This window comes from Nipponia nippon, unplaced genomic scaffold (assembly GCF_047370975.1).
Source record: "Nipponia nippon isolate SJK-2023a ecotype South Korea unplaced genomic scaffold, ASM4737097v1 scaffold_7, whole genome shotgun sequence".
In the NCBI taxonomy this organism is placed as follows: domain Eukaryota; kingdom Metazoa; phylum Chordata; class Aves; order Pelecaniformes; family Threskiornithidae; genus Nipponia; species Nipponia nippon.
Window position 1 is genome coordinate 42,008,849 of NW_028262391.1, and position 22,550 is coordinate 42,031,398.

Here is a 22,550-nt window from a genome sequence, read left to right on the forward strand (position 1 = left end):
TATACTGAGAACACAGCCAAGGATTAAAAATACTACACTTTGTAGGACAATGATTATATTTGGTCTACATGCGAGAAAACAAGAAGAGGTCACCCTGCCCCAGGCTACACATACATCAGTACCAGAACTGAAAAGATAATGAAGGCATTCCAAAACTTATTTTCACTGCACTATCCCAGTATCATCCTAACTCCTCTAAACACCTTTTGTAATGCAAGCCTCAAGGTACTTGAAAGTAACAGCCATTTCTTTCACCATTAAGAAACGTGTAAGTAGTAATACAGACAGGCTCAACCAGGCACTGCTAAAGGCAAAGGCAAAAACTCCCTGCCTCCGGATCGTACCTGTCAGGGAAGAGACACCCACCCTCCCCACCCCCCTTAAAGACTCTTTTTGGTCATTCCAGCTATTCTTATCTTCCATTTCCATATCTGCTCCTGATTTTTCCTTTTCAGAGTGGATGGCTCTCCTTGATTACTGGCCACTCTGCAAATGTTAAAATAACTAAGAGAAAAAAAGAGAATCCAAGCATGCTAATGACAGATTTTCTAAGATAACTAAAGGCAGACGTTAATTATGATACTCTTTTACTAAAATAATGACAACAATTTTGAAAATGCTTCAGATGGAGATGATACATGTTTAAACCCACTAACAATTTAAAGCTGTATAACCTGTAAATTCACAAAGCCATGACAGTCGCAAATGGTTAAAGTGCTATGTATCATGGTAACATTAGTTTTTTGATACCTGCTGTACTTGCATGACATACAGCCTTCAGCAATCCACAATTATAAAGTCTAAATCCCACGTTTAATTAAATAGTGGGATATTATCATTAATACTAGAAAGAATTAACAAAATATTACATTATTTTGCATTATTTATGCATTAATTTGGCATTCTCAAGGCTCTTTGCAAATGTTTACTCTCATAAAGGCTCTATGAAGTAGAACAGTACTCCATTTTCTACACGGAGATGAGCGGCATTTCCAAGGCTATGTCAATCTAATAATGGGCAGCTACTGAACTAACCTGGTAGAAAACTGTTTTCTTTTGAACAGGTTAGTTTTTCTCTTGATTTAGTATGCTGAAATGGCTCAGCAGAAGGTCCAACGAGAGTCAAAGCCAGTGTAAAGGAGGACAAGGGAGCACGTGCTCTGGGTGGAGGGCACCATCCAACAGTCAGACTGGCGTAGGGTGCCATGGTACCCCCAGCCACAGATGAATTGATTACATATATTTGTGTCACAGCTGACAATGCAACATGCAGTTTGCTATCACCCTTGCAAACAATCTCCTCCTACAAGCAGACCTATCATGCAACCCCCAATTTTAACCTACTGAAAAATTTCTCTCTTGTAAATAGCATCTCTGCTTGGCTACAGCTCTGATAAGCTGTAGGAGTTTTTCAAGCCTTGGTACTACCTTGATTTTGCTACACATGACACAGAAAACAATACAGAGATGAAGCCTGCAATAAGAGGCTTAAGAGGTTTAAAAGTAAGAATAAAATGTTTAAGAGGTGTTATAGAAGCACCATTGAAGTATGAACAATGATAAAACATTAGCAATTTAGCAAACAGGTCAGAACTTTTGGGATTCACCAACCACCACTAGTAAAAAAGCTTTCCTGTTATATGTATCTACATCAATAGCAGACAAAACAAACAGATTTGCTGTATTATACAAATAATTCAAACAAGTATTTCCACTTACCTGATGCAGTAACTGATAGTCAAAATTAGGGACACTTTTATCTCTTGTTATTGTTCTCCGTAAATGTTTTGCTCTAAAAAATATTTTAAAGAAATTAAATTTAAGTACGTGTCTTTCCACAAAAGTCCGATCACAGAAAATCCACAAGGTGGCACTATCTCAACATGGAAAGGCTACTATCCGACCTCTTCTCAAAATGACAGTCTACCAGTATTTCCTGTATTTTATCACAGAATATACATTAACGTTTAAAAAGATCATAGGCAAAAACCAACCATTGAGTGAAGCTCTAAGATAATATTTTTAAAGCAGTCTGGCTCTGAAATTCTTCATTTATGGTACACCAAGTATCAGTGCAAAAACAATTTTAAATACGTTTGCAAGCGCTCCCTCGCCAGCCAGCTTTTCCCTCCTGCCGCATGGCGCATCGCTGCTGTTCACCACCGACGCGTCTGTCATGCCCAGAACGTCTGGTCTGGAGATACGAACATGCATGCCTCGGAGGACTGACATCGACTGTCAGATTAGTCACACGTGACGTGTAACGATGCTTGACCCACTTTTGGGCTTTAACAGTTGTATTTCTTGTTCGCTTATGGAAACAATAAACGTACTTCTGAGGAAGCTTCTATGCTTACTTGTTAAATCTGTTAATTGATTGGACCAGTTGAAGTTGTCTGCTTATGCGATCATCGGCTTTCTCACATGGCTTAGAATTCACTAGGGGTTTAAAAGAACAGGCAGCTAAAATTACAACTGAGTCACACTTAAGAATTAAAAAAAACACAGTTCTGAATGAAAAGTGGTATCTATTGACAGTAGATTTAAAATTCTACAGTAAAACTATAATAGTAATAACTTGAATCAGAGTTGCAATTCATCTTTGAAAATTTTAAAGCGTTTTAAATCGCAGGAGTAAGCATTCTTCATCAGATTAGCATGACTGGCCAAGCTACTGAAGAGACCATGTAATTCTGGACTTTGAGGCCCTTAATTCAAATTTTTATAAACCTGAATTAATTAATACACAGATGCTATACCACCTCTTCATTAATATTACCTACTCATGTCTTCTATTGTTCTTTTAGAACTATTCTCACAATATTTGAAAGGACTGTATCCATTTTTGGTATCAGCATACTGTGATTAATTTTGGTTTTGTATTAAGGAAACATTCACAATCTTTCCTAGGGAAGCAAGCAAGAGTTATTTGGAAAAGCCTAACTAAAACTCATGGATGTGGAAACGGGCACTCCTGCTCCTCATCTTCCCTAATTCCTGCTCATGCAGCCTCGCTCTCTTCTTTCCACAGTTCTGGTGGCAGCAGGTCCTTCACCAGGCTGAGTCGTCTAGCTCACCACAAAACTTGTTACACCCTTTGCCCCAGAGGTTAGTAAACTGCATCAGCTTGAAAATCAATCTGAAAAACTTCTGAGCCAGCGTAAGGAAAGTAGTGGATAAGGAAGACCAGAAGCTGAGGGCGAGAGGGAAGAGGTGAGGTGTCCAATAACATCACCTCTTTTAAGTGGCAATAAGCCATGACATCAGCTCAGCTGTCTTGTCAAACTGTACTGTGTGTCTCAACACATTTGCTTAGACTGTACTATATGCTGCCATTTACTGGAAGACATTATTTTGCAAACCGTGCTTAATGGTTTAGACAGTTACCTTTGTAGCTCTTATTTCTATCCCATAATGAGAGAGACAGTAACTAACGGAAGGGTCCTTAACCTGTTTAAGGGCAATGTAAATGACAACTAGAGGTGATTTAAATTAATCTGGTTTACTTTGCACTGAAATGGACAATTATTACATGGTTAATTATGTAATCTCAAATGTGGCATGGTTTTTAACTTTAAATGTTTTTATGTAAAATTCCCTCCCACGCACCAAAAAAGTGAAAACTGCGTTTGCAGCGATGTCATGAATATAACACAAAGTCTGCTGCATGTAGTTAGAGTATTTTAGGTGTTACCTGTAATAAATACACAAAATAGTTGTCTATTCTTTAGTTACAGGTAAATCAATTATATAAAATATTTGTTGTAGTTGCACATGAATTCCTAAATCCCTTTTTATTCATACCAGTGGAAATATGACATGTACCTTTTTTTCTTATCTTGATAGTAGCATGCTGCTCACACTCCTTTTCTCTCTCTGCTGATGTAGGTACATAGCTTGGTGCTGTTTCCAGCAACTTAATGATATTTGAATTCTTAATTTTAAAAGTTTCCATTTTCACCATTATTAAAGAAAAAGAAAAACATCAGTACAATTTAGGATTCTAGTCTATGCAGAGTGTGTTAATTAATTGCTGCCAAAATGAATGTAATGCGCAAAAAAACCCCCTCATTATAAATACAAACTTTAAATTGTATCATTTTGAGTAGGGACAAAATCAGTGTTCCACAAATTGCACCGTACCAGAGTGACAATTTTGTAGTCTTGACCTATTATTTTAAACTGTATTATTTATGGTTAAGCTAATTTCAGTTTAAATGGTAATACACAGACTAAAATTGATTCAGTACAGAATTTTGTGGTCATTATGCTACATCTCAGAGGCTATTTAAGCACATAAAGATAGGGACCATGCATCAAATCATTTAAAGAGTGAAATAATTCTTTATAATTTAATATTACATATTATGTTATTGGTATTAATAAAGGGGAAGGTCAGAGTTATCGATGACAAGATAAAAGGTATCATAAGGCATGAAGGACAAAAGATGCTGGGTGGAACAAGGAATATTGCTAGCAGTGTAACTGATTAGTGAAAGCTGTTCATTTTCCTACATTTAACATTTCTTCGTCTCTCTCTGCCATTACTAGCATAGATTTTAATGTCATTTTCATTCACATATGTGCTTTCACTCTTTCTAGATTCATCCTTTTTGTCTAGGATAACTTATTTTAGAAACACAACAGGTTTCATATACCACAAGTATCATATTGTACGTTGTACAATAAACAGGCATCTTAGTCTTTGTATCACACATAATTGTTAAATACAGAAGTCTTGGCAAATATTATCGTGACAAACAGTTATATTTGTTTTCTTTCCTACATTATGCATATGGAACTTTAGGAAAATACAACCTTAGAAATGAGCTTTCTGCACTCACCGGCTCAGCACAGTCTGCAGGGGTACAGTTCCTTTCGTTCCTTATGTGTGTCATTGCACCATTCTGAAGTAGCAAGTCTACCAGGGCTTCGTTCTTTCCTATCACGGCCACGTGCAGTGCTGTATTGCCTTTGGCATTACAAAGGTTAACGGAAGCTCCATGCTGGACAGCAAGATAAAATTCAAGTTATAAAGACAGAGCAGCAGGAAATGGAGATAGCACATTACTATTCTGTTTTTCTCTCCCTTTATTTTGAATGAATGAATGAAAACAACGCAACAGAAGCTGTGTAGCTGTATACAAACACAGAAAGCATACACTAGCAATCACCGGTTCAACAATAAGCCACCTGATCATATTATTTCCTTCTCTCTCATAGCCACAATATAATGGATCAGCTCATTTCATTTTTGTATGTATCTACCACATATTCCAAGTTTAAGAGATATTAAAAAAAAAAGGGCAAAAAACCCTATGCAATAGAATCATAAGCAAGAAAACCTAACACCTGCCACAAAAAAGTTCCATAAAAACAGCTAGCTGTACAACAGTGAAGTAATATTTATCTAATAAAAAACCATGAAGGGAAGAGATTGAAAGGAGTGACATAACAAATAGTCTTATTTCTTCCCCAAGTAGTTTTGACAGAGAAACGCGTAACTAAAAGTACTGATCCTGACTACTGGGATAAGCACAGATATCACGTAAGAAACACTATTCTAAACATTCTGTTTTCAGTGATCTTACCTGTAACAACAAGGCAGTAGTCTCATACTGACCATTCAAGCATGCATAAATTAAAGGAGTATTTCCATATATATCCTTTTTATTTTGTTTAGCACTGTAATCCATCAGACACTTTACCACCTATTGAAAGAAGTAACAACTCTTTAATTTACAATACCAGCTAACCACAATCATGCAGTGAAAGCCCTCCCTCCTCTTTTTTAAAAAAAAAAAAAAAAGTTTGAAATCTAGAATGAAAAAGGAAATGGAAGAAAAAAGGATGGAGAAAACAAGTCTCATCTTTGCCAAACAGACGATAACCACAAGCATCTCCTCCTATCATACTAATTTTCATATTTTACCACACACTTAAAAAAAAACCTTAAGCAACTGAAATGAAGGCCAGAAAATAAAACTCAAGGTATGTGAAAAACATACATAATCAATAACTTAACGAAACATCAAAACCAAACCACCACAGGAACAGTATCCTTTCCCCCTTTCCAAACTCATCAGAACACTTGGGAGGAGTTCTTTATGTTGTAAATACCCCATGAACTAACCTTCATTAACCTACAAGTTTGAGTTGTATTCTCGTTTTCTTCTTGCTTCCCTAGTGCTTTGTCTCCGCACCATCTTCACAATTCTCTCAATTATTTTTCCTCTTGCAGTCCTCAGTTCCTTATTCTTAAAACCCTAGTCTTCCACTTTTCTGCATATTCCCATTTGCCTGTCTGCACCTGCTTTTTCGTGATCATTATTTTTCCCCTCTCATTTACTTTCCCTCTTGTATTAATATCTTCCCCTCACTAGCTCATGCGTCTCCTTCAGTGCTTATGCTTCCCTGACTTGAAGTCAGGGATGAGGTTTTCTGCTACCCTCGGAGCTCCACTTGGCTCATAATCTACTTAAATGAGTTGAAGATACAGTAAATATTTAATACTGTGGCTATTGAAGATACCAAGTCCATTGCATCAACAGATGTACACATAACCTCCTTGAACTGAAGGGAGAGAGAGAAAATACATAGAAAGATTCAGCTGCACAAGGTATTTTTAAAGTGTTTGATGTATGACAGCAGCTATTCATAGCACTTTCATTAAACCATTATTTTAGGTCATTTAGAAAGAAAAGGTGCCTACGGAAACTGTTTCAGTTGAAAGATCCCCTTTCCGCCTGGAGATTTTAGACACAAAGGAAAAACAGAATCACCAAACTATTTTTCACTGTTACTGCTTTAGTCTTGTTGATAATTTCACAAAACAGCTTTTTGTTGGCGGTTAAGTGTTAAATACCTTGCATTTATGAAGAGGCTCAGTTACCTGGAAGTGACCTTTCTGGCAGGCTAGGTGAAGAGGAACTGCATGTTTTGCATTCTTGGCACTGATACTGGCTCCATGTTTCAACAGGAGAGAGACAAGTTCAGAGTGTCCATGCAGTGCAGCCATATGCAATGGCGTAAAACCATCTTGGTTTGAAACGTTTACTCCAAGTCCGTTAGCAGAGATCCTTGCAAATTTCTGTTGAGGAAAATACACAACAAAACTATATAACTAATCATGCTACTTTCCGTGGACCAAAAAGCAACCAAATACCTGCTAAGTATATACAAAACAGGTAGACAGACATTACAAGAACTTCTGTTACAGAGCCTAATTTAAGACCTTGAGGAAAAGAGTTAGTAAACCAGAGCAGCTTGGTAGTATTTTTCAACAGAACAGTGAGTTTTATTTTTCTCTCTTTTCTTCCAACAGGATAGCTTCATATAGAGAAATTCCAGGCAAAGTATTCATGATATTAAAAAGAGGCTAAAGCAGCACAGGTTGAGACAGAAGTAAAACTTACAGTTTTAGGTTTTTTGGGATGCTCATACATATGGCGAGTAAGTGTTAATATTATCAGTTACTTTCATTTATACAGACATTTATGCTCTTGGAGACAGACACTACACACTTGTTTTACTACTACATGAAGCTCAAGGTAATAAGGATAAAAACTAACATTATTCGTGTGTACGTAACACTGGCCCAGAGAACAGACTCCCATGGGGAGTCAAGATAAGGAAACTACCTGGAAGACAGCTCACACAGCAGTACAGAACAACCTTTTTTACTCCTCTTGCAAACTGTGTAGGTGCCTAACATTTACAGTGGTAGACAATCTTTCATTCTGCCTGTCCACAGTGTACTTTGAAATGTGTGCCTACCTAATACAGTGCTTAAGATTAGTTAACAAGTTCCTTCTACTTTTGATTCAGTAGGCGAGTAAATTCCACAGCAAATGCCATTCCTTCCCCCGTTATCAATAAAACAAACTTTATGGTCTCAGGCTCTGGAATCTTTAGCACATGATCTCTGTACTCAGGATACACGGACACACGTTAACAGAGAATAAAGCACGGTGTGAATGTGAAGCATTTAAGGACAACTAGCATACTCTTAGCCTCCACAAAATAAACACAAGGTAGCAGTGAGAAATTTAGAAGTTAAGTTAAGCCATCTCACATTTTCTCAGTTAAGTGATATGGATACTGTTACCTCAAAATAGCCAACACACTGAAAATTTATACTTTGGTTTATTTTGCAATGACTTATCCAGTTATGTATACCATCAGACATAGTAATGCATTTTCTTCCTGAAAGGCAAGTAATTGTTTTCTATTTCCAAGAAGCTGGGATCATTCCTTATTTAAATAATAAATAAATAAATAAATAAATAAAAGACGTATTCTAAAGCCTGATTCTACTCTACAGTCCGTGATAAATGAGGGGAAAGGAAGTCTTCGCGATTATATTTAATCTCTGAAGAGGTTTTAGATATAGCTTGTATGAAAGATATCATGCAATTAAAAAAAGACTTTATCAGCATTACATTGATTATAGGATTAGCAGGTATTCCTTGCTAAACTGATTACTAAGAGATAAGTAGATACTCTCTGACAGTTAGCAACGTAACCTACAAAAGAGAGCCAGGAGAAACTGAGGCTTAGAAGAAGTTTTTTCCCATTTATTCAAAGTTGTCCAAACCTTAATCACAGCAGTGCACACATTCTAAAAGCCAACTGCAAAGCTTTTTCACTCCATTAGGTAGTGAGCAAGTCTTTGAACACTGTTCCTGTATCCAAAATTTTCTACAGTTCAATTAAAGAGAGAACAATTTCATGACATCAGATGAACTCTGTTAAGATCTGTATATATTTAATTGCTTTTTAGACAGAGATACAGAGGTGTTGGCCAGCATGAATGCTACTTCCCTAGAGCTAAAAGTTACATTACAAGAATATAAATTATTCTTTTTACAGAATGAGTATTCCAACCTTTTGTGCTGGTCCACATTTTGAGCACTGGCATAATGGATGGCAGAATTCTGGTTTTGATGTACTGACTGTGTCGTCCTCATCTTCTAAGTCGTCTTCCACCCATTCCAAGAGATAACGTACCTGGCACAAAAAGCAAGTCCTCCTTTACAGAGTCCAAAGGTTCCATGTCCTAATAAATTTTCTTATGTAGACAAGTAAGATTTCACAAACATACACTTGTGAGTATCTCAGGGAGACTATACAGCTATCCCCTGGCATCAGCTGCCCACAGACCAAATTAAAAAAACAAATGTTCTTGTTGACAAAGCAGCTTGAAAGTTCACCAAGTACAGCAGTGAAGTGAATTACAAATGACTTCCTGCTGCCTAATCAAGACTTCAGTGTTCACCTATTCTCAAACCCTCCAAATCCTTTTAGCTCAGATGATTTGTGCCAACTCATACCAATGCGAATTTTGTTTTCATCTTTTCATAAAAATGAACCTAAGAAGTGACAAGGATGATGACATTTAACTGATAACCAAAACTTTGCAGGGGCACTGACTTTTCTTAGGTCTGTCTCTTCCCAGGAGCTTGAAAGTGTCACTTTTTCTTCAATGTACAATGCCTCATTTTTGAGGAAGAGAGGCCCTTCAGTGAAGATGGTCTCAGGACTCAGAGCACTCGTGCAATTTGCACACAGTGATGCTTACTGCATGTTAATTTTACACTAAATTTTATACAAAAAAAAAAAAAGCTGTTTAAGAAATACATTTTTACCTTGAAATTCATTAATCCACTGTAAACTAAAGACATCTTAGAATTAGCAGTGACTGTATTAAGTCTCCATTATTACACCATCTGGCAATGTTAAGCCTGACATCTATCTAGTGTATCATTCTGAGTTTGTATTATGCTCAATGAGGCAAGTCTTTCAGAAACTCAAGACAGAAGTGGGAATTAAATTGGTCTCGTAATGCAAAAGATAATACATTAACAGTCACCTTCTTCTAGGTGCATGAAAAGGGCTAACATCACAGCACTCAAAAACCAAGACAGAAGGAAGATCAGGGCGCTAGTGTGTGGAGGCTAGACCTCTCAGAGCTCCTGCAGATCTTCTGGGACCTCCCAGACACAGCAAGTTACAGGATTACATAGTGGGCATGAAGCTGTAATACATGTCATCTTGTGAAGGGCTTTCCTTTTACTCTTTTTTTTTTTAGCAGCTTTTAAGAGAGCTGTCAAAAGATTTATCATTGTCTTGTCACCATGAAGAAAGATTAGCCCTCTGCCTCCCACTGAACAGTGGCATGGAGCAAAATCGAGGAACCACTTTCTGCTAAAACTGAGACAGAAGCATCTTTCTGGATTCGTGGGTTGGGTTTGATGCCACAGAACTGGACAAATCCAAGAGCTCTACAGGTGCTAGTCAAGAAGAGAATGGGGAGAAAGGAATTTACTACAGGTTTCTCCCACTGTATTTACTCTCACACTTGTCAGCAACTTCTGATTCTTACCGTTAAGGTAGCTCTGGGAAACCACACATTAATAACCTATCCACTTCAACAGATGCAGCTAGAATAAATCCTAGGACAACTAGTAAGGGCCACATACCTGATTCTGAATGATAACGTAATTGAGACAGAAAAGAGATGTTTTTCACAGGGAATATTACTTCCCCTGCAAATTCCATGTTGTTCTCTGGAATAAAAAGAAATCTTCTCTCAAGCTTGTCCGTTTACAGAAGGCCAGATCAGTGAAGGTTTACTATTTGCTACATTTGTACACGTCTAAAATAATTATTACTGTCACTTCACTTCCCCCTTTCCCTGCAGACTGACCAAGACTCTCACAACTGACACCTTCTCCTTCTACTGCAACTCAATACTGCTGCTCTCATTATCCAAATATGCAGCTCTCAATAGACTAATACCAGTGTCTCACCAAAATCTGAACATGCTACTCCCATGAATACCTCTTTATAATTACCGTGGAAGAGCCTTTTTTTGTTGTTGTTATTTAAATTTTTTTTGGTCAAAAGGTTCAATGTACTTTTAAGCAGACATACTGAAGTGTCTCAGGAAATTGTCCATAATTTCCCTTTGCCAGTTAACTTGTCATCTAAAACCTTCTTTACGTTGCAGAGTAACACACTTCCTGGAATATTTAGCAGAGCACTCCAGGGGCACTGTACCCTGTATGCCAGGCTTTTAGCTGCTCCACAAGATTTTATACAAGAGATTTGCTTTTTTTTGTAGTGGATTTGCACATATCCATTGCACCAGAAGAGTGAAGACTAGCTGAGTGGAAGGAACTTCAGAAGAGTGCCTAATCCAGTAGTCTATGCTGAGACAAAGTCAATTCTTCCTTAATACCGCTGACAGAAGTTTGACAAATCTCTTCTCAAATACTTTTAACAGAAGAGGTTCTTTAACCTCCCAGGTCTGTTCTAGTGTTCTCCCACTCTAATAATAAAAGGGTTTTTTTTTTATTTGCTTGGTTTTTTAAATCTAAGTATCTTTGTTGAAAGCTGAACGGTTCATCCATCACTAAGGAGCCATGGCACACACCTGACCACCAAATCCAATCACTAAGAATGAGAGACCGAAAATTCACGTTAAGCAGTACCGACTACTTCCACACCATACTTCACTGACTTAGAGCCATATAAAGGCTTTGTTCCAAGCAGTATACAATGGGCTAAGACAACTCTTCACAGCCTCCACCAATAATGGAGCTAAAATAATTTTCTACCAATTCAGCAATCACTAAACACGTAAAAAGTACAGTTTGAGAACCTCCCCAAAAAAGCTGCTGCATAACTCTGAAATATATTTCGGGAATAAAGCTTAATCCTTTCTATACAGATATTCCCTCCATACTGTCCCAAAATATCTTTCTCAATACAGACAACAGAAAATTTACCAAAGTGGGCTAAATTTTATTTTCAAAATGTAGAATTAGTTGCCATTGAGTCAGCTAATTGAAATAACTGTCATTGATTAACATCATTATCTCCAATCTAAAGCATACTTGCTTTTGAAGTTTGCAGGTGCTATGATGATGACAAAGGTTGTTTTCTGGCTTTCTGAACAATCACAGCATAATATTTTTGATAAAAATCTTCCCGTTTCACAGCACTTTTTTTAATGCCTCCTCTTGCAAAGCTCAATTGGCTGTCACAGCAGAAATCCACAACAGCACTAATGACCCTACTGCTGCTTCTGTTCCTATGGAGACAGACCTCAGGCTGTGAGAACAAGATAAGAGTTTTTAAATAACTGTGGTTTTTTAATAGATATGCAAGCTGTAACCTTTGCCATCCAATTGGACAATTCTCTTTATAATGAACAGTTCTACATGAACTTGAATAATGTGGAAAGTAAAGGCACAAAAAATAAGGTGATTCTGTCATCTGAATGCATAGATTAGATTTCTATATGCTTTTCATTGCTGCTATCTGCTAAGCAGTGCTAGATACTAATTTTCCAGCAAATTATAGCACTATATTTAATTTTCCTTAAGTATTTTCATGATGCAGTTTAGATTTTCACAAAGTCCGTGAAAAGTTAATTGTAATACATTCATGTTTACTACTTGCCGGGAAGATGGTAAGTATCACCATTATATGTATTGCTGCTTCTTGAAATTACTTAAAGGATGACCTGGAAATAATCACTAAGATTAAGTTACACTGTAAACTAGGATGATGATATTTACTTAACAACTGAACAGTTCTTTCCTCTATCAGTTGATAAATTAATTTGTTTCTATCCTCCAACTGGAATAAAACATGAGCGAATCAAGATTAACATGGTATGTATTTTGTGATGCAGATTACCTATTTTATTATAACTGTGTGATGCTTCATTAGCATCTGTAGCTCCTGGTACATATTACCTAAACAAATTTTTCAGAACATGTATCCAGCAGAGAAACCCTGCATTCTCACATGGGTTCATGATTTTGTTCTGTGAACTACAAAACAATTCAGAAATGTACAGCCTTATCATAGAATCATAGAATTGTTAAGGTTGGAAAAGACCCTTAAGATCATCGAGTCCAACCATTAACCTAACACTGCCAAGTCCACCCCTAAACCATGTCCTCAAGCACCACGTCTAGCCGTCTTTTAAGTACCTCCAGGGGTGGGGACTCAACCATCTTATACATCTTTCCAAAGACAAAACTTCTAAAGATTTCTGTGTCATCTTCAATTTTTCAGTAGAATGACATTGGAAGCACCTTATTGTTCAAATTTTCAGGAATAAAGGGCAACAGTAACTAAAAAATATGTCAAGACAGGTGGCAAGTATCACAAATTACAGAACATCAACTCTGAAACTGGTATTATCAGAGCTATCAGCTATCTATTTGAAGTGAAATCCAAACCACAGGAAAGTTGTATGCCCCGGAGATAACTTCTCTGTACTGACTGGTGTCACCTAAATTTCCTCTCTGTATGAAAGGTAACACAACAAACAAAAGTTTTCATTTATAGTACCTATGCACAATTATTACATGCAGTAAACACACAATAAAGAGTAGAAAATATTCAAAGCATTAGAGAACCTGGCAATTTAGGAATCAAAAAGCATTTGTGGATTTAAAAACACTGTATTACTGGAATGCTTCCTAAGTCAAAAAACTGCAAACTGTAAATCCCACCATTCAATTTCCAGAACTGGTGCACCGCACTGCTACTCGAGCACGTGCCTCAGTTCACATATGGGAAAAGATACGATGTACTTCTGTGACACAGGAACAAGCAGCTGGGAATAATAACACTTTCTATTGGATTTGCTGTCAAAAATCAGGTTTACCTGAAAACTCATCTATTTTGCCTTTTTTTTTTGTTTTGTGCTGACTGCGTATCCAATCCAATATTGTGACCTCAGTATACATATCTTTTTACAGTTCTGCAATGCACCATGCTCCCCATCTAACAGCAGCATTTGACAGTGCAGCTTGAGCACCTGCAAGCAAATAAATAGCTCTTTCCCACAATATTTCTTTTCAACATGCCTGCCCTGAATGTTGCTCTTCCCAAGTTCTTTGCATGTCCTAGAGGTGACTATGCATATGTTTTTAAATGACAGGCCTTCACAAAGGAATTAGTCAATTTAAAGTAATTTCTTTAGTGCAAGAGGTCATGGAAATGTCAAAATAATGGGCCTTAAAGCACTGTAGGTAAAATAATTTGGGGATATGGAGTGAATGTTCTTTGCAGAAAACGAGTTGAATTTGATTAATTGTTGCTGAAAGAAGGTATTACCCAAAGCATTCTTCATATTATTTACAACTAACTTCCTCAATTTGAATGAGGTAAATTGGAATTCAATAATATTCAAGAGCCATGCTAAGACTCACCATTTCCAGATCTCCATCAGCAACTGCTCTTAGGAGTTTTTCCACCTATGCATGAAGAAAACAATTTATTTGCTTTGTTAGTATTGTTATTAAGCTGTACACAGAAAATCCTGTGTCCTTTACTAACCCCCCTAAGCTCATGTGGTAGGATTACTGCTGGCCCATTTCATATTTGTTGATAAAGTTTTAAAGGAAAAATCTTCTTCCTTTATGAAATACAAAAGCTGTGCAAGGCCTATGGCCATTTGATGATCTCTGACTTGCTTAGTTAAAGATAAACAGTACTTACCTAAATAGAGGATATGTAGTCCACACATAAACAAAGCCATGTAAGCTGATACACATTATTATGCTGCTTCAGCAGCAGCTGACCATGCATTTCTGTTGTGAACCTAACATTAAATATCTCTACTCAAGACAAATTTCTACCCTGATAAACACTAGTACTGTTTGGACTCTTGCTGAGCTACTATATGCTACCAGAGACACAAAGGATGGCAGGTTTTATTCTGCTATTTGAAAAACAACAGTTTAAGACGAAAAAGATGCTTTCCAATTGTTCGCTTCACATCTGCTGATTACTGGTTTATTCCTATGTTAAAAACCAAACATTTACAAATCTAACTTGATCCTAAGTATGAAATTTGTTTTCTCACTTAAAATCTGAAAAGATATAAATATCAAAGGGCATGCATTAGCAAAAGCCAGGCCTCTTCAACTCCGAGAGTTATTCCAGGGGACCAGCATTAGACCAATTAAGTATGTGTATGCTCAGGCCAGCTAATGTCTGAGCACGACTGCTTGGTGTAGGTATTCTCCTGTTTCTGAGCTCTGCAGGGGGGAAAGAGGCAACTGGGGGGAAGAAGAGATGGAAGGTGCTCTGCAGTGCACCGATGCCATTCCCCCGATCCCTCCAATTGCTTGTGAAAGCAGGAGAATGAGATGCACTTGTCTCCCCGCTTCTCCTCTGATTCTCTACTCTCACATGAAGGAGTCGAGATCTAACCTGACAGAAATGGGATAGGTGCCAGTAAAAGGGCAGGGAGAGTCCATTAGTACTATCAATAGGCAACTTGTCCGGCCTCTGCAGATTGCTGAAGAATCATTTAATAAGCTTTGTGAAAGTCTGTTTCAGCATTATAACAAATTATTCTAGCACTGTGCCATCATCACCAAAGATGCTGCTGTGTAAAGAAAGCTGTTTCAATATTAAGAAGCATCTTGCAAGTTGAAGATGTCATAGAGTAACAGCTACAGTCACATTTCAATCTTTATCTAGAAATTACTGTCTTGCGGACTGTGACAGCAGTGTTTGGTAAAGCAAACAAGGAAGAATGAGACTAAAAGGAAGTTGAGTTTTACTGGTCTGACCTCTTTCTTCGGGGCTTTAGCAGAAGAACAGGACACACCTACAGGTGAAAGATCAGAGGCTAGATTAAATCTCTCCATCCATTTTTATCTCTTTTTATGAAAGCTGCTAAATTTTATTTTATTACTACCCTTCCAATACAAGGTGAAGCTCCTTGAAGTCACGCACTAGGCACTCAAGGCAGGATTTGTCTTGCCTAGCTTTGAATGTCTAAAAGTTAGCTGTCTAAATCTAAGCCAGTCATTTAAACTCCCTCTCTGGTAAATACAGAACAGAATGCAGCCAACAAACGACGCTTGAGTGTAACCTGGGTCAAACTAAGCATGTCTGAGATTAACTCCTCTCTGGAGGTACCGATTTCTCTCCACTGACTAAGGAGGGAAAATAGATGTCTAAAGTTAAGACAATTGTCTTTCAGACATCTGAAGTTAGGTGAGCTGAATCCCAGTTTCTACACATACACATCTAAAATGGACTATATATACTAGGGAGATCTGTACCTCCCATAAATTTCCCGTAATCATATAGCAAAATGTCACTGGAGAATGTAAAGATCTTGATGATTTTCAGGAGCCAGTCTTAGCACATACAAGACACCTAACAGTAATAGCAAGTGACCCACAAGCTCTGATAATTTCTTTCCAAAAATAACAACTTCCTTACCGTTCTAAAAACTGCCGCAGGCCCTAGCAGTGGAGAAGCATATAACATCTGTTATGCAACTTATAGATAATTTATTAAGAGTACTTAGGGCAAAATGTCTACTACATGCATTTCCCCATCTTTTCAGTTTGCTTTCTCTCTCCTCCATAGAACAGAAATGCCTTCCTTTAAATGTAAAAATAGGTGAAACAAATCTACTGCAATTCACTCGCATGGTCAGTTTTTCTGTTGCTGAACAGAAATTGTGCAAGGATTTATTAATTCCAACAGAGGAAGTTCCAAATTTACATACCTGTCTCTTTTACTCTCTCTTTTGTAAGTTGTAAACAAGCCACATACAAGACATACACCATGACTGGCTCATTTAAGCGAAGAGTTTAATTCACCAGCAGTATTGATTAATAAAGGTCTAACTGCATCCCCTTAATCCATGGTCTAAGCCTTAAAGTCTGGAAAACTGGCCTTATCAGCTTCCCATTACTTCCACTGGCGTTCCCTTCATGGAGCTCTCTCAAGATTAGGCCCCTGCCTCTTTGCTTAGGAAGAATAAGAGCCCATGCGAAACTTGGCAAAGAGAAATGAGCTAAAGCTGGATTACAGGAGGAGGTCATTAACCCCAAGAATCTAAGGTGTAAGCTGCTTGTAATCTTCTTCCCTGGTTTGAACTACAGTCTTAGCTCTTGCGTGTGATAAATTTGTTCCTTTAAGGAAAAACAAATCCTCAATCTATGAGGTGAACTTCTACGTACATTAGACCTTATTTAGAGTGCTTGACTCTGTACAAACAGGGAGGTACACTCCTACATTGAGGCTCTCATAGAGTAACTGATAATGAAGTGTGAAGTAATATTGTCCAGTCAAACTTTACATCTTTGAGTTTCTTGACCATTTTTAGAAAACAGAAACTTTTGGCAAGAGAAGAACCTTTTAATAGCAGGAAAAGGAAGAATTTGAATGTAGAGATGATATGGAGAGAAACAAAAATATTAAGGAGGTCAATTTGGAAAAAAATGGAACAGGAGGACTGGGAAAAAAAATAAAGAGAGAAGCATCAGAAGGAGTGGTGATATGACAGTCGTAGCAGGGAATAAATGGAAAGTATGGATCTGAGGTCCCACATGAAAAAATTCAGAGGACAGCATCTTGGTTGGTGTGGACAGACCAAAATCAGCAAACGCATATGTGCAAGATATTTATTACATAATGTGTACTTCTTTATGTTACAAAATTGATTTCCTACGCCTATTTTGAAAGCTTATCTTAACATTCTAGTTAGTTAAGTTATTTGCCAGCATGCCTGTACTAGTCTCTTTTTCCTAACAGATTTTGTAAGCTAACAATGGCATTTAATTCCTGGACAGGACAGCAAGGTCCTTGGGACACTTATAATTTTCTAAACCTCAACAAATTCTCAAATTATGTAGTTAACTGCAGTAAATCTGAACAACTATTCCAAATACGCTTTCAATTTTTTCCCAGAAATAACCAGCAGAGCAGTTGATACCATACAAGAATAAGTGCTTAGATACTGAGATGACAAGCACCTGAGGATAGCAGCATGTAATTTTCCAAACCAGACAGCACACTTCCTGAAGAAGCAGTTTAAAACAGTGTTGCAAAACATCACTCCTCTAGCTTCCTTCACTTTGCTTATTGACAAAACTTATACCTCAGTCTTACCTCTTTGTAACTATTTTTTACTTCTTCTTGCCTTATGTCAGTTGACGCTGATGACAAGCTTGAGACAGATGATCCCCTGCTGAAAGTTTCTGTTGAGCGCTGAGGAGACCTAAGCGGTGACTTAAAGTTGGAAAGGAAAAAAAAAAAACAAACCAAAACAAAAAACAAACAGAAAAAGTTACACATCAGATTAACCAGGTTAAACATAGGCAAAAAAAAGTTTAGCAACTTGCATTGGTTGTTACCTCAGAAGCACTCTGTCCTCTTTCAAATGTTAGACAGTTTAATTCCATCAATGACAAAATCTGCATAAAAATATTAAAAGAACCAATGTAACTCCACTTAAAGAGGAATCTACTGACTGAAACACAAATTAGCCAGCAACCTAATATTAGTAACAGATTATGACTGAGCAGATTAAAAGTACCCATTTACAAGTTTATGCTCTATACCACAGACTGTATTCATGCTATTAGATTTAAAATGTGACCCTTCTTCCTAAAAGGCAAACATACATTTTCTGTTTAATAGTACCAGACCACAAAATCCTATTAGCTGGTAAGCATCTACACCTCCGTGGAACTGCATCAGAAAGAAATCAAGCTAGAAGATAAAGAGGAATACCTTGGAATTTAATGCACACTGTAGGGAAGTCTCTTTCATCCGGTTTTGAATTTCTGGATTTGCCCCATTTTGCAAAAGCACTTCTATGATCCCTTGATAGCCCCAACGAGCAGCTATATGGAGAGGAGTATCTCCCTTTTCATTACCAATATCTAGTCTACAGGAATGCACATCATAGTAGACTAAAGCTTTGACGCACTGGAAAGAAAAGGAAAGCTATCAATAAATTATAGTATTGTCTCTCAATTCACATAACGTGCAATCCTAAAAAGACTTTTTTCATTGCTGCTTATATAATGTATTGCCTAAAGGGTAGGCTTTTATGGTTCAGTATCATTAAACAAGGAGTTAAATAACTAAATTTGCACAATACTACTATCTTTAATGAGAATGCATAATAAAAATTGCTATGAAGTACCGAATAAAGTCCTAATTTACACCGTTAAAAGAGTTAGCTTCCAAATCTTTTTTAATTACTTTTAAAAATATGTAAGTTTAGCGCAAATTCACATCACAGTTTAATTCCATTCCATCAGAATGTCAATTTAGTTTGTTACAAAACAATTACTTACATCCTCATGACCATAAGTGCAGGCTAAATGAAGTGGAGTATTTCCATTATTGTCCTGAATATCAGTACTTGCCTTATAGTGCAATAAGAGAAGCTTAAAAGAGAAATAAAAGTAGACATTTAACTAACTAAAAAATTAATGGACAAACAATTTTTGCTCTGTAGATTCCTTTAGGTTTCTAGCATGATGAAGCACTTCAGGAAAAACTAGCTATGTCTCTCCTGTTTCAGACACTACCCTCTTGGCATTACAGTACTGTTTTTGCTCTACCCTAAGAACCAAATAAAAGCTGCTTTTTACATATTCAGAGCTGTCATTGAAAAAATGAATTATCTACTGCAGCAAACACTGCAATACATATACTACATGATAATTTATCCTATATTTTAAGTGCCTATGTAAGTAAAGACACAGCTTAATTTCAACAACGCTAACTGAAGAATCTCACATATATAAAATTCAAGTACACAATAATTAATGTAGTTACACAGTCTATCCTAAACACAATGTGAAGTCATTTAATTCATTCCAATGACTGCAATGCTGCTTCTGTCTTAATCAAGAGCAGAGATGTTAACAGGCTCTCCATTTGTACTATGTATTAGAGATTTGTATTAGTAAAATGGATGAATTATCAGGCATGCATAGCTGTCAATTGCTTGGTTATTACAAATGGTTGAAAACCTTGCAAGTATAGGAAAAAAATGAAGTATCATGCAAACTACAATGATAACAGATCCTCAATTCTGACAGCATACACAGTTCTGGTAAAAGCTTCTCAGAAGGCCTAAATGACAGTAACAGTAGAACAGCTTAGTAAGAGTCATATATTTATTATTTAGGTTAAGCATTCCTTTTTATTTCTAATTAAGCCTTTTGGTGCTTACTGTAACATTTTGATACCCCTTCTGACAGGCAAGGTGAAGTGGAGTTGAACCATGGTAATCTGTAGCATTGACAACGGCTCCTTTGGCTACTAGTAAATCCACTAATGATGTTTGCCCTTGAAAAATATGCAGATGTTAAAATAAAGAAATTTTGTACAAGAAGATTGCTACTTTTCAAATTCAAACATAAACTATAAACAAAGATAACCCTGCATTTCTGCATACTATGTGTCTACATACTGTATATTCATTTCCTTGATATTTGCTTTTTTTGTTGCAGATTACTCAAAGGTCAAAGCACCATAAAAGAACCTTCAGCTAAAAGCAAGCTATGCTTGTAACTTATGAGTAAGAAAAGAATAGAAAATAAAGCCATGTTACACAAAGCACTCTAGTGGGATTCAAGATAATATTAAAAAAGGTAATTATTTATAAAAAAAAACCTCACTAAGAAAATTAATACATCCTCTAATAAATGTGAGATCAATAGCATAATGAACATTGCAAGACAGGAGATGGTACAGAGCTACCATGCATAGCCAGCTGCAGGAGAGAGAAAAAATTAATTTCTCAGTCTACCAGTTCTTTAAAACAAGACTGGTTTCTGATGACACATTTTTACTTTTTTCACAGCTGAAGAAATAACTACTGTAGTAACCACTAAGGCAAAAGTAAAAGTAAACAGCAGCAAACAAACAATAACTTAGCCGTAAGAAACTGAGCTTAAAAGAATATACAATAACTTCAGCCTGTGCCAAGATACCAGGTTCCATAGCAAATAAGCAGAAAACAATTTAATGCAAAATTCACTCTAACGCAAAGTTGGAAAACATGCTAACAAAGATAAGGAACATAAGGAGTAGAAAACACTAGTGAAGAAAACCAACAATACTCACCACAAATGGCAGCTATATGAAGCGGTGTATATCCCCGGTCATCTCGGGAAAATGGAGTGATAATGGAAGGATCATTCAGTTTCCTTTAAAACACAATGGTTTAAAAGCAGCTGAGTTACCTATACAGCAGTGCTAAGGAGGAGAGAAAGAGAAAACTTGGCAAGGCCGACAAAAAACTGATTTTGGAACTTTTTATCCTTTATCCTTTCACACTGACAAATTCTATACAGAGTTTTACGTTTCGTTAAGAGATGTTGTTTTGTCCAAGATGTGTAAATTAGGTTCAAGAGAAGAAACATTTCACACCACGTTTATCAAAGCCTATACTGCCTCCATCACAAAATTGGCTGGTTCCAAGGCATTCGGTATTCTCCTAAAATTTCTTCTGCTTTTTCAAACTACACAAACTTATGCTCTCTACTACCTGCTGAAGTGCTACCAACTTCCTCTATAATCAAAAGCAGCATACTTTCTAAAGTAAATCTTAGATGAAGACTTTTACATAGCTTTTTGTGTATTTGTGGAGATGAAAAGTGCTTACCCAGAAACTAGCTTCTCACATTTGTCACAGTAACAGAGCGGATGACACATTTTCTGTACAGTATCCTTATCACTGTCACCTTGACTTAGTAATCGCTCCACTTCCTCCTGATTACCTGAAGCAATATGCTACAAAAAGCCAAGAGAAGAAAGAGAATGAGGAATCAACATAAAAAGCCTCCTTTTAAGGGAAAAAAAAAAAAATCACACAAAAAATAGGAGCAATTTACTGAAGCACAAAACGAAAGAAAACGATTATAAAAGACACGTATTCAAGCATTAGAAAGCAGAAATGAACAATGTCACTGCACAAAACCCCCTAATGGGCATTTAGTATTAAAGAGAGTCTGTTCTTGGCTTACTTCACTTTCTATAAAAAATTAAAACAATTCCTATTGTTCTCTTTACGCTCAGTCACGAAATTGAGTTCCCTCTGTGCAAAAACATTTCTATAAAATTACTAATTCTCTAGCCATAAGCTGTGAACCCATATAATTAGAAGCTCTACTTTGTGTCCTTGTATAGGCAAAATTCTTTTAGAATGACAATATGAGATTAACAAATAATATGAAGTAGCTGTCAGGTGACCACATTTAAATTATTTCAGAAAACTCTTTCAATTTCAAGCACTAAAAGCTGTGAGAGACAACCAGATAATAATATCACATCCGTGCATTAAATGGGCCAATCAATACCAACAGCAGTAGAATTTCATCCTCGTTTGCTTCCATATTTCTTACGACATGTGCTGAAATTCATAAGATTATATTAACTTGGTAACGTTTTGGCACAGAAATGCACTAGATTCAAAGCACACTTCTAGCATCTACTAAAACACATTTTACAATACTAACGTAATTAACACTGCATTACATTTCAGAAAATCGCAGAAAGGAAGGGATATAAACGTGCAATACGTAAGTACATACATATTCTGCCATAAAAGTTATGAACCTTAAATAAGTAGTCTATCGGAGTATCAGACATCTGGGACAAGTTCATCCTTTGTCTTAAAAGCAGCCTGTCACACAGTCTCTCAGATTCCTGAAAATAAAATATACAGATTATCTATATACTCATTT

At 36.7% G+C, this 22,550-nt stretch overlaps 1 protein-coding gene across 8 annotated transcripts in view; it reads right to left on the reverse strand.

The window, feature by feature from the left end:
• ANKRD27 (ankyrin repeat domain 27) overlaps positions 1-22,550 on the reverse strand; it is a 60,768-nt gene that overhangs the window by 3,220 nt on the left and 34,998 nt on the right. For 7 of the 8 annotated variants that reach the window (XR_015700303.1, XM_087738623.1, XM_087738622.1 and 4 more), the window contains 16 exons: positions 22,423-22,512; positions 21,470-21,597; positions 20,929-21,011; positions 20,033-20,148; positions 19,146-19,238; positions 18,574-18,771; positions 18,195-18,254; positions 17,950-18,069; positions 14,238-14,282; positions 8,887-9,009; positions 6,866-7,090; positions 5,592-5,711; positions 4,845-5,006; positions 3,826-3,934; positions 2,358-2,439; positions 1,720-1,792 (listed from right to left, as the gene is read on the reverse strand). Coding sequence is in view for 7 of the 8 variants with exons in the window: in XM_087738623.1 (XP_087594749.1) it covers positions 1,720-1,792; positions 2,358-2,439; positions 3,826-3,934; positions 4,845-5,006; positions 5,592-5,711; positions 6,866-7,090; positions 8,887-9,009; positions 14,238-14,282; positions 17,950-18,069; positions 18,195-18,254; positions 18,574-18,771; positions 19,146-19,238; positions 20,033-20,148; positions 20,929-21,011; positions 21,470-21,597; positions 22,423-22,512 (1,827 nt within the window). In the remaining variant the exon portion in view is untranslated. The remainder of the gene's footprint in view (positions 1-1,719; positions 1,793-2,357; positions 2,440-3,825; positions 3,935-4,844; positions 5,007-5,591; positions 5,712-6,865; positions 7,091-8,886; positions 9,010-14,237; positions 14,283-17,949; positions 18,070-18,194; positions 18,255-18,573; positions 18,772-19,145; positions 19,239-20,032; positions 20,149-20,928; positions 21,012-21,469; positions 21,598-22,422; positions 22,513-22,550) is intronic. The other variant, XM_009465759.2, reaches the window with a different exon arrangement.